The sequence below is a fragment of the Sceloporus occidentalis genome, unplaced genomic scaffold, assembly GCF_023333645.1.
Source record: "Sceloporus occidentalis isolate IW3139 unplaced genomic scaffold, rSceOcc1.0.p SCAF_28, whole genome shotgun sequence".
In the NCBI taxonomy this organism is placed as follows: Eukaryota; Metazoa; Chordata; class Lepidosauria; order Squamata; family Phrynosomatidae; genus Sceloporus; species Sceloporus occidentalis.
Genome location: NW_028317008.1, coordinates 3,210,031 through 3,221,611, shown reverse-complemented (window position 1 = coordinate 3,221,611; position 11,581 = coordinate 3,210,031). Strand labels below are relative to the sequence as shown.

The 11,581-nt window shown below is 39.7% G+C and overlaps 1 protein-coding gene across 1 annotated transcript; it reads left to right on the top strand.

Annotated features, from left to right (window-relative positions):
* Positions 1–4,129: 4,129 nt before the first annotated feature.
* LOC149299437 (eukaryotic translation initiation factor 4E-1A-like) lies at positions 4,130–11,259 on the top strand. The gene is made up of 7 exons (XM_089486191.1): positions 4,130–4,203; positions 5,789–5,824; positions 6,243–6,338; positions 6,604–6,667; positions 7,912–8,025; positions 10,150–10,289; positions 11,145–11,259. Exons 1-7 carry the CDS (start codon positions 4,130–4,132, stop codon positions 11,257–11,259), a joined length of 639 nt encoding a protein of 212 aa, XP_089342317.1.
* Positions 11,260–11,581: the final 322 nt, after the last annotated feature.

Here is an 11,581-nt window from a genome sequence, read left to right as displayed (position 1 = left end):
CCAAAAAATGAATCAGCAATAATCAGTCCAAAGAATTACTCCAAAGAATACAAAATATCCAAACTCGTTGCAGAAACTGCAAATTGCAATAATGAAGTATGTCCATGTGGTGGCGCCACACTATGTAAAACGTGCAAAAAAAGGCCAAAACATATTCCAAAGTGGGGAAAACTTAAGTTGATGTAACTCTCAAATATTTCATAATGGTGTATCGACCACTTAAATACATCTGATTCCACAGATTCAATCTCAATAGAAATGATTTGCTTCATAGCGAACACGTTCATAGCAGATATCAGAAGAGCCAATCTGACATGAAATAAAAGGGAAGAGAAGGTCAGGGTGCAGTGTAGGGTTGCCATATTGGCCATATTATCCAGGACTGTATCTTTACATGCTGCTGACCACCACATTTACAGTAGTGCTGCCCTGTAGTATGGGGAAGTATAAACTCACAGATGGAAATAAATTAATCAAGTCTATGAATCCCCCATTATGCAGGGGTATCACTTTATATATGGTAGTATATGTAAAGTACATGTAAAATATGGTCAATATGGGAACCCAAGTGCCAAAATGCCGCACACTACAATCAGGAAACTGTGAGTAATGGGTGTATACCATATATAATAAGTAGAATTTATATAAGGTGAGGGAGGGACTGAACTGCATTATTACACCTCAACCACCTGTAATGGCTAAGGGATAGTAAAAGTGTGGTGAGAGTACCAGATGACGTATCCAGTCTCATTGATACAAATTATTATTATTTACTTGGAGACCTGTTAACCATATCCTTAAAGGAAAAAATATATATTCAGCACCGCTATACTGTTCATTTTGCCATTGCCATTATAAATAGTACATCTTATTTTTTATGTACTTAACGCACAAAAAAGCAGAACATCATTTGTAATACATTACTTTGACTTGATGGATTATGCCAACAAAGACGGATCTTTATTGTATGAATGGCAGCAATGGTTCTGGTAATTTGATGAATGCTACTGCTTTTTTCTGTGTACTCATGTTACCCTGGATAATCAATGTGTCTGGCTTTCCCTGCTCCAAAGGCAGGCAGGTATCTCATAAGGAATGATTCTAATGACAAGCTTATACAATATAATAATGAAAAAAAAGGATATCATTGTTTCCGTTTTTTTTTTGTTTTTACTCTGGGCCCCTAATTGGCAATGAAGCTTCAAAAACAACTGTATCAATTAATTAGATGTAATGCAATGAGGTTTAGATGTAATTTAAGTAAGGTTTACTTTACTGAAAGGGTAGTAGATAAGTGGAACATCCTCCTAGTAGATGTTAATACAGTAATGGAATTTAAACATGTATGATATAAGAACATGGCTATCCTGGATCTATGACGTGACCAAGGACTCATTAAGGTTTAAGTGTTTGCAGCAGGAAAAACAGACTAGATAGGCCAATTGGTTCTTATCTGCTGTCAAATTATGTGTTTCTAGGTTTCATTAGACTTGTGTTTTACTATTTGGTCTATCGCTGATAAGATGAGCTCGGCTTATCCTCCTTATCATAAGCCTACAAATGTTCACACAATAACCGTGATATATTATCTCAAGTGTCAGCGGCTATGGAAAGGTTGACATTTCATAGAGACATGGGCTGCATGTTTAGATAAATTGTTACCATGTGTTCTATATATCTATATAGAACACATGGTAACAATGTGTTCTATATAGATATATAGAACACATGGTAACATGTGTTCTATATATCTATATATATATATATGGGGTAGCCAATGGGGGACTTTTCCACTGCTGCAAAAATACAACTCCTCCTCGTTTTCACTCAATTCGCAAGCCCTGGGCATGAATAAGTAACCATGTCCCCTAGTGATCATGCTTTCTTTTTTAAAATGGCAAGCCTATCCACACTGTCAGAAAAAAAAAATCACACTTTAATCAAAAGAATAAATAACACTGACACTTATGGTTAGAGGAGAATGGGCTTCAACTAGACAATAACCTACTCACAGCCATAACTCTTCATATGCAATATATAGGCTGGCAAGATAATATCTGGTAGAAACATTCTGGGTTTTGTATAAAAATGTTGCAGTTTCAAAAGTATTTCAACAAGTTATATAAATAAAAAAAATAACAACAGAAAAAAACAAATGTATCCACCACAGATCTGCCACACGATAGGCTGCAGTATTGCATCATTAGGTATAAAGGTTAGTAGTTCTGTTTAAATATTTCATTATGTTGCAAATTGTAATTGTATACATTGCACCTGCCGTCAAGGGCCATCATGCCATGTATTTGTATTCGCCTAGTCAAAAATGGAAAGATTTGTAGGTGAGGCTATGATGGTCTGAACGTCTTTAGATGGAATCCAGGATAAATTGACCTATTTAAGAGATGTTCTGCTAAAGGCAGCAGAACATACCATTAAACTTGTTAGTAAGACTAAAGGGAAAAAGGGAAACCACTGTGGAACACTGTGGAACTATAAACAGACTCAAATTGCAAGGGTAACAAAAATGTGTGATAAACTTTTTGAGATATAAAAGTGAATGAAGAAAACCAGGAATAATGAAACAAAAGACAAATTTTTGTCCGCTGCAGTTTAATGTTGATAAATGTAAAATAATGCACTTGGGACGTAAGAAATCCCAAGACAGAATATAGCACTGAGAACACTGTTATGTAAATGACAATGGAAGACAGGGACTTGGGAATAATTATTTCTGATAAGTTAAGCAGTGCAACAAAGCGCAAAAATCAAGCAGGGTTCTTGGTTGTATAGCAAGAGGCATCAGTAGCACCCCATCTCCAGAAGGATAGAGAAGGCTAAAATGGTAAGTTATTATTATCATGTATGTGTAAATGTGCATGTGTGTAAGTGTGTGTTCTTGTGTGTCTGTGAGTTAATAGAGGGCAATGGGTGGAGGGAGCACTCAGCTCACAAGGTGCCAGCCCTCCCCTGTATCTTGGAGCCCTGGAATCTGATCCATAATGCACTTGGACCCCAAGTCCATTTTCACTGCCTCCAGTTGGTGGTCCCTTACAAACCTTGAAACATCCAGGTAAAACTAGCGTATGTTCCAGTTTCAAGAGATACAGCTGTCCAACTTGTCCCACTCAAGGTTCCTCCAGAGATGATCAAGAAAGAGCCAGATATGGAGTTTGCCATCTAGCTACTTGTAATGTCTCTCAGTGTCCTAGGCATACAGTTAAACACAGAAGAAGCTCTCAACATAGTTGGTATATCAGGAGCTTCTGTACTACTTTGGAAGAGCCCTTCTACATGTACACATATGATGAAAAGCTTCATCGAATGTTTGAGAATCTGTATGGATTTCACATTCAGTTTAATGTATCAAGGACCAGTCTGGTGACAGAAATCCCTAGCTGTGACAATAAAAAAATACTACCACATAATGAATGGTGCTTTGATACCAAAGCACACTGTGCCCACAAATTATGGGTGGCATTGTAATGTCCAAATATGCTCTGCTGGGAGGCTGCCCCCTCTCCCACCACTAGTTAATCTAGCAAGTTCCATATCTTGCAATGCGTAGATTATGGTTTTTAACATTACCTTTTGGATGTTACTCACATAAATAGCTTTTTATAGGTCACATAAAAAGTATTGATAAATTCTTTAGTCGCACCTCTTAAAATTAAAAAGTGTTGCACCTTGGCAATTTAAAATGCTGGAAGTTGTGTATTACAATTCTAATGTGCGGAAACGGTGAACATTCCCGCATTTGCCCAAATAAAAAAATCTCCATGCCACTGGTGTAATATTATAATATATTTAAAACCTACACCACTGTGGCTTTTCAGATGCTGTGGGCTACGGTTATAATAATGCTTAACCACAGTTTACATCTCAAACCAATACACATCCACCCATGCCATTATTTAATTTTTAAATTAATGCGTTAAATCCGCATGTTTCCATTTCTTTAACACAGGTAAGTTTATCCAAAGCATATGTTGAGCTACTAAAGGAGGGATTGCTCTGATTCTTGATGTATTAGAGGCTGCTATACAATAAGGTGCCATAATAGCCTCATATGTTCCATTATATAAAGGGGGTGGGGAGAGGCTTGTTTTAGGATATTCCTTTGGGTAGAAAAATGGCTGCAGCTGAAACAGTGAGTACAAATAGCAGAGAGGAAAGAAAAAACCAAAATAAAAAACCAAACACCCTATTTTTAAAACCAAAATCTTGAATGATAACATAAACAAAGAAACATGTTTTATAAACAAATGGATGCATTGTTTGGATCAGCAGTGATTTTTTTGTAGCCTTGCAGTGTGCCTGTCCTGTAACTCTATGGGTACTAGGGACTGCCAGCAGAAATCTGACACTTAAAATAGTCCAGTTTGTGTCTTAGGGTTTGTTTTAAAAATAGGTTAGCCCCAAAAATTGTAGCACAAACTTGTTGCAAGGAATTGTAGCATGTGATGTCAGTAACAATATAGACTGAAAACTTCTTACATGTGGAGGTTGGGATTGCTTTGTTGGCCAGATCTTTAACAGGTGAGGTTAACATTTTAGCTCACTGACTGCATTATGAAAAGCCCAGGTTAACTTCTCCTGCAACAAGAACTGAGCTGACTCTGGAAAAATGCAAACTTAAATGGGTGTGTGGACGTTCAAACAAAATCCCCATGTGATGTGGATTATTCACTAATGGGAGAGCTACCAGGAGCATTGTGGTTTTGCCTCCTTGAATTCGCTATACATTATGAAGAGCCAATGTTTCTCCAGCTAGAAGAGCTAAGCAGGCCATTCAAAATTCATTCAATGGGTGTAGGGACAGAAAATGTCTTAACCAATGCATTATACAGGGTCAGCCAAGCTCTTCTGTTAGCAAAGCTCACTGAGGTTGAACACTCATTTAATGTATAGTGAACTCCAGGTGGTGAAAGCACAATGTTGAATAGATGCCTACATATTATGTATTGGCCAAGTTCCTGGTTTTGTGTGTGTATCAATGTGGCTGACATTTCTACATTACCAAATCGAAAAATGATATAATCTCAATTTGGTTTGTTGTGCCGTCATAAGCTGTGGTGTAGGAAGGTCACAATGTTTTTGTTTACCTAGAACTATGTATACAGGGTGTTGAAATGAAGCATTTTATAGCATTGTCTTTAAAATAGACCCTTGATAGATGTATTAGACTAGATTAAGTGCCAAACAGCGTGCAAGTCATTAAGAATACACAGGCTTTAACCTTGAATCATTAGAATAGTGAAATAAGTAGTATAAGAACAAGTAAGTTAAGTTGTTGGCAGTTATTGATTGTTGATCAAGCAGTGGATTGACTTAAAGGGACTTTATGAATAACGGAATAAGCAGCATAGTAAGTCTGTTTCTCATGTATACGCACTAAGCAATGGAGATAGGCTGCCCTGCTCATAACTATATTCTTAACATAACACTGTGATCTAGAAAAGGGCACATTCTGATGTAATCATTGCTCCCTTACAAATGTCTCCCAGTTATAGAATGCTTGCATTCCTCCCCTATTGGGGTTGCCAATTAGATCAGCTGTTAGATGTTGGGGCTTAAACTTAGTTACTGCAAAACTTGGTGATATGGCAGCCCCAACATCTAGGCTGTACCTCCACTGAAGTCCATAAAGTTCATTCTGCAGAATATTTCAAATTGCCATATTATACTTTAGGAGCTTACAGGTATTTATCTCCTCGACCCCACAGTTGAGCACCAAGAATCTCCCCCGGAGGGACAATGAAAAAAGGCGAAAGAAAAAAGAAATGGCTACTGTGGAAAAAGTGGACAAGCACCCCCTGCAAAACAGGTGAAAGTTGTAGTAGAAATGGAAAGTATTGGCTGACATGGTGTGGGTGTAGTTATCACTATCGGTCACTAGGAGGTGCTCTAGGAAGGAAAAGCTTGCAGCCTAGATAGTTGTGCTATACAGGATTTTACCAGGAATGGGCTTTATTTTGAGCAGGTTAAACAAATATTTTTTTATAAAATTAAAATTACAAAAATAAAATCCATGTGTGGCCACATATGAAGGTCTTCTAGTGATATTTCCTGTACCACTATGGGCTTTTGATCACTTCTATGATACCACACAGTTTATGCAACATTACACAATTGTTTGAATAAAACCCTTAAATACTTTGAAGCTCTGCTTGTGCAGTTGGCTGATTTAGATTTATACAATAACACTGTATAACAGACAATGCTTGACATTTTTTCCTGTACAGGTGGGCCCTGTGGTTCTTTAAAAATGTTAAAAGCCAGCCATGGCAGTGTAACCTACGTCTTGTCACCACATTTAGCACCGTGGAAGACTTCTGGTCGTAAGTAAAGCTCCGTTATTGTGACATGAGATTATTTCAAGGGGCCTTTTGCACTTATACTGGCAGCACATGTGTTCCATCTCCTTAAACTTTATTACTACTTCCAGTCTAAAGTAGTTTATAAATATTACTCTGTGGAAGGACTGAAATTCAAGCCCAGGGTTTTATGTTGCTCCCTTCACATACATTTGTCATAGAGGGCGACTAGCAATCATCCAGTCTGACAAGCTGGGTATTTTATTAACTCAAGATTTATGCTCCTTAGACTATATACACACATCCAGCTTGCAAGCAAACTGTCCTCTGGCTGTGACTACTCCATTTTCAAGGTGAGAGAAGAGTCTTTTCTCTGTCTGTACATCCTTGTGAGTTGTGTATATGCTTGTGACCTTTACCCCTTTTTATTATGTAGTCTACATTTGGAATCCTATTTAACGGCCTTGGTGAGACAATGTTACATATGCATTCCTGCCGCTATGAGTGCTAGAAAGGAATGCCTTTATTCACATGCAGCCGGTTGCTAGGAGACGAAATATCCTATAAATTCTAAGCAATTAATGCACCAATCTAGCCTTTATTATTAAACGCCATTATATGTGTGAAATAGGACCTTGACATGCCACCAGATCACATAGCTGTTACCTGCGCTTAAAATTGGCAAGCTGTGTTTTAGGTCTCTGAGATTCATTGTGTTTGAAAGAATCTTATCGCAAACATTCTTTAAATGGCTAGTTTTCGCGTTTTCTATGTTTGTGGGGTTTTTTAATTTTTTATTCCATATTACTGAATTTCTGGTATTTTGATATACTCCGAATATTTCACTGTAAATTCTATAGCAGTGGTTATTCATGATGCTGCTACTTAATGATTTCCTGTATGGTGCGTGTATCTTCCTGTTCTCTGGCCTGCATAATTATTCCTCCCCATTACGTTACTCTGTCCTGTTTGGTTCAATTGCTTCGGGAAGCCTGTGCCAGGGTAAAGTGAGAAATAAAGCGTTACCAAAAGTCCCCAAATTGGGACACGCGGGGAGGGGTGGGGCTGTCCCCAGAAGTGGGTGTGTCTGGCGGAATGGCCACCCACCCGCCTTTGTGAGAAGGCAAAGTGTGAGCTTCAATTGCGCACAGAATTCTGTTGATCAGAGGGTCTTCCCAGCTGTCCCGCAGGCAGTGGATAGTCCCCCAAATTGGTGGGCGGTATGAACAATGGGGATAGGTAATTGATTGCGTATTGCTGACTCTACTACATGCAACCATAAATTTTAGCTTCCATGTAAATATCTCCAAAACAATTCTGCCTATTGACAAAGCGCAAGCTATAGGTAGTTCCAATAAATGTATTTTCTTATGCTAAAAACTGTGAAAGCACCAGGTACCCCTTTTAAGGCACAGCATTAACAGTCTATTGCAGTCTTGGGTTTTTGATGAACCCCCGGTCCAATGATCATCCACCGACTAGAGGATTGTTTTTTTTTTTTGTTTTTTTTTTTTGTTTTGTTATTATAGCATTGTTTAAAGTAACTTTTGAGCAATTTGTTGGTAGCTTATCTCTCCCCTCTGTTCTTTGTCTGCAGGATGGGATCGAACCCATGTGGGAAGACAGCAGAAACAAGCGAGGAGGCAGGTGGCTAATAACACTTTCTAAGCAGCAAAGACACAGTGACTTGGATGCGCTCTGGCTGGAGACTGTAAGTTGACCTGTATCAAAATAATCCATCAGTTAATCAAATTTGGCTATATAGTAGACTTGGGCACAAGGGGGCTCTTCGTGTTCGTCTTCGTGCTCGTCTTCGGGGGGGGAAAAAATCTTCGTATTCCGCGAATATTCGCCTGTTCCTGTCTTCTCTTCGGGCGAATATTCGTGGACATTCTTCGTGTTCGGTTTTTCTTCGTTTCCCCGGATAAGGGGTTAATACGGGGTTTACGCAGCTCTGGCACCAGGAGTTTAAATGTACGTATGAGCAACTCTATTGGTCGTCAGCAGGGGGCCATTGGTTGATGGCAGACGAGCCCCCTGCTGGCGACCAATAGGGTCGCTCGTACAGACTGTTAAACTCCTGGTGCCGTAACTTACCCGGCACATCCCACTGGTCTCCCTCCCTGTTCAATTAGTTAAATGTCCGTACGAGCGACTTTATTGGTCGCTCGTACGGACATTTAACCTGGCACAGACCAACTAATTGAACAGGGAGGGAGACCAGTGGGATGTGCTGGGTAAGTTGCAGCGGTGGGGTTTTAAAAGTCTGTACGAGCGACTCTGTTGGTCGCTCGTACAGACTTTTAAAACCCCAATGCTGCAACTTGCCCAGCAGATCCCACTGGCCTCCCTGTTCTATCAGTTAAATGTCCGTACGAGCGACCAATAAAGTCGCTTGTACGGACATTTAACTGATAGAACAGGGAGACCAGTGGGATCTGCCGGGTAAGTTGCAACATTGGGGTTAACTTTCATTAGGGGTTAACTTTTTTAAAGGGTTAAGGGGCCGTGCGAGTGAGCCTATTGGTCGCTTGCACGGACCCTTTAACCTACGGATTTCCGCTCCCGTTATCTAACGCAGCATCGAAGGGGTTAACGGGAGCGGAAATCCATAGGTTCGCTGTCGGGGGTTAACTTACAATTTACAAAGGCCGTGCGAGTGAGCCTATTGGTCACCTGCAGGGTCTTCCTCTGGCATAAACCAATTCGTTGATGCCAGAGGAGGTCCCTGTAGGCGACCAATAGGCTCATTCGCACTGCCCTGTAACCCGTTACGGCGAACCTGCGGATTTCCACTTCCGGGAACTGCCGCGAAGACGAGGTAAGTTAGAAGGGGGGGGATTAGAATGGAAGACTATCACGAAGATCTTCGTGGTGTGTGTCTTCGTCTTTGCCTACGTTTTACCGCCACTGTCTTCTCTTCGGTGTGTCTTTGGAACTCTCTCTTCGTGTTCGTTTTCATGTTCGCCCAAAGACGAATGCACAAGTCTAGTTCTAAGTTAATATTTTCTGTCCTATGACTGCAATTAAGCTTGAAACCTGGGAAGACCTAGGGTTTAAGTGACCCTATGCGGGAAAAAATCTAGGTGTATCAAAAAATGCAAGATGATTTTAATACTTAATTATCAGTATTTTTTTTCCCTAAAACAGATTGCAAGACGTGTTGTGTATCTGTGAGGACCCCATGAGTAAATATTTTTCTATCCACCCCCCCCCCCCGGCAACCCTTAGCCTGTCTGTTTAGGTGTGTGTCTCTCCAAGGTCTTGCAGAATAACAAATGAATTCCCCTTACATTGCATTGTGTTAATGCTAATTTGAAGCAGTGCAATTACTATTGATTTAAAAAGTGCCTTTATATAGTACAGCACTGCATAATAGGCAACCAGAGGAACTCACAAAACAATTTGGACTTGTAGAAACAAAAGGAGATGAGGTTATGCTCAAACAAGATTACAATCTAGTCAATGGCTGTAGATGGTATTTGCAACAATGTACCATTGACATACCAAGTCTCCTAAACTGACAAGCTATAAATCCCTACAGACATGGCCATTTCCAAGAAGGAACTTCTATTTAATCAGTAGGGCACCATTGAGAGTAGGTTGACACGTTTCAGTTTGGAAATTTTTTATTTTTTTTTCTTTTCTTTCTAGGTCATATTAGGTGACCATTGGCAAAATGGCTGGTGATCATGTCAGGACGTGTCCAAAATGTTAAAATAACCTACATCTCATGATTTCTAATATGCAGTCTGTGGCTTAGGAGACTTGGTATGTGATGAGAAGATACTACATTTGTTCACGTCAGGGTTTTTTTCTAACTGTATTGCTTTAGTTACTGTGTCTAATTGGGGAAGCTTTTGATGAACACAGTGAAGAGGTCTGTGGAGCGGTGATCAACATTAGAGCAAAGGGAGATAAAATTGCAATCTGGACCAGAGAAACTGAGAACAGAGAAGCGGTCACACACATTGGGTAAGACTCGTATCTTAATCTTCATTTTAATTGTTAGAAAAATGGTAAACAAAAAGCCTAGTAAAGGTGGCAACCAAGGCATGTCGGTGCATGTGTGGAGTCCGAAACACTGAAGACCTTGCCTAGATCACCAAACCAGTCCGCAAGCTGAATTGGGCTCGTACTCCAGATGGTCAGACTTGGAGAGGCATTTTTAACCAGCTCAGCTATAGTTTCCTCCCTTCAATGTCTGAGCCTACAATGGGATTAATGTATTGCTATGGCAAAGGATATAGCACTCCTAGACTATAACTTTAAACATTACAATACAGGATATAAATCACAAATGTATCGTGTGGCCTTTGACACCTAAAGTTGCCCCTGACAGCCACACTAAGAAGAATGCATAGTATATTACTGTGTACTTTAACATGCCATCCCAATTGTCCCACTTTTAGCACTATATCCTCCTGTCCCACCAAGCTATATCTATGTCTAGAAAATTGGAGAATCCATACTGTGCATTCCCAGAATTGTGCAAATGTACAGTAACCCTGTTTGAGTGACAACCTCCCAAGTATGCCCCCCCATTTGCCAGGGGTAGCCATTGGGAAGTAAGGAAGAAGCTGCCTTTTTACTCTACTGTCTAATTGTTGCCAATGATTGGCTGCAAATGGAACAAATGTGTATGGGGCTTCTGCAGAATTCCCCGTTCTGGGCACCATGAAAATTATAAAGGAAACATGTGCATATGAAGGCTGCAGCATCCCTTTTTGTAAAAGCCTAAACAACAATTTATCATAACCTCTTTCTAGTGCATTCAGTAAGTGTGCATTGGATTTTCAACCTTGCATAAGTTCTCCTTTTTTCTTGCAGAAGAGTATACAAAGAGAGATTGGGTTTATCTTCGAAGGTGGTCATTGGCTATCAGGCTCATGCAGACACTGCTACCAAGAGTAGTTCCCTCAGCAAGAACAAGTTTGTGGTTTGAAAATAGCTGGGTATCCCTAATCAGATGTTCTGTGAAAATAGTGTATTCTTTTGTGTTAAAAAAAAAAAAAAAAAAAAAGCTGTTTAGTTGTACTGCACTTTCTAATTAAAAATAAATAAAATTAGGCATTAATACTATAGATTTATTGTTGTCGCATGAGGGAGAGTCTCTGTTTGACACTGCAGTATTGTGTATAGAGGTACATAGTTTATATTTGGATTTTCTACATGACATATAATGTAAGAAGTCTAGATTACCGCCCATGTGTTTTTTTGTGGCTTTTTTTTTTTTTTTGGTTCCCCCTCTCCCTTCCCTCAACAAT

Bases quoted from the DNA above. Each gene is read 5' to 3' on its own strand.
- LOC149299437 (XM_089486191.1), top strand. From the start codon at position 4,130: ATGGCTGCAGCTGAAACAGTGAGTACAAATAGCAGAGAGGAAAGAAAA. The intron at 5,825-6,242 runs GTGAAAGTTGTA...TTTCCTGTACAG, and splicing joins AAGCACCCCCTGCAAAACAG to GTGGGCCCTGTGGTTCTTTA. The intron at 10,290-11,144 runs GTAAGACTCGTA...TTTTTCTTGCAG, and splicing joins GAAGCGGTCACACACATTGG to AAGAGTATACAAAGAGAGAT.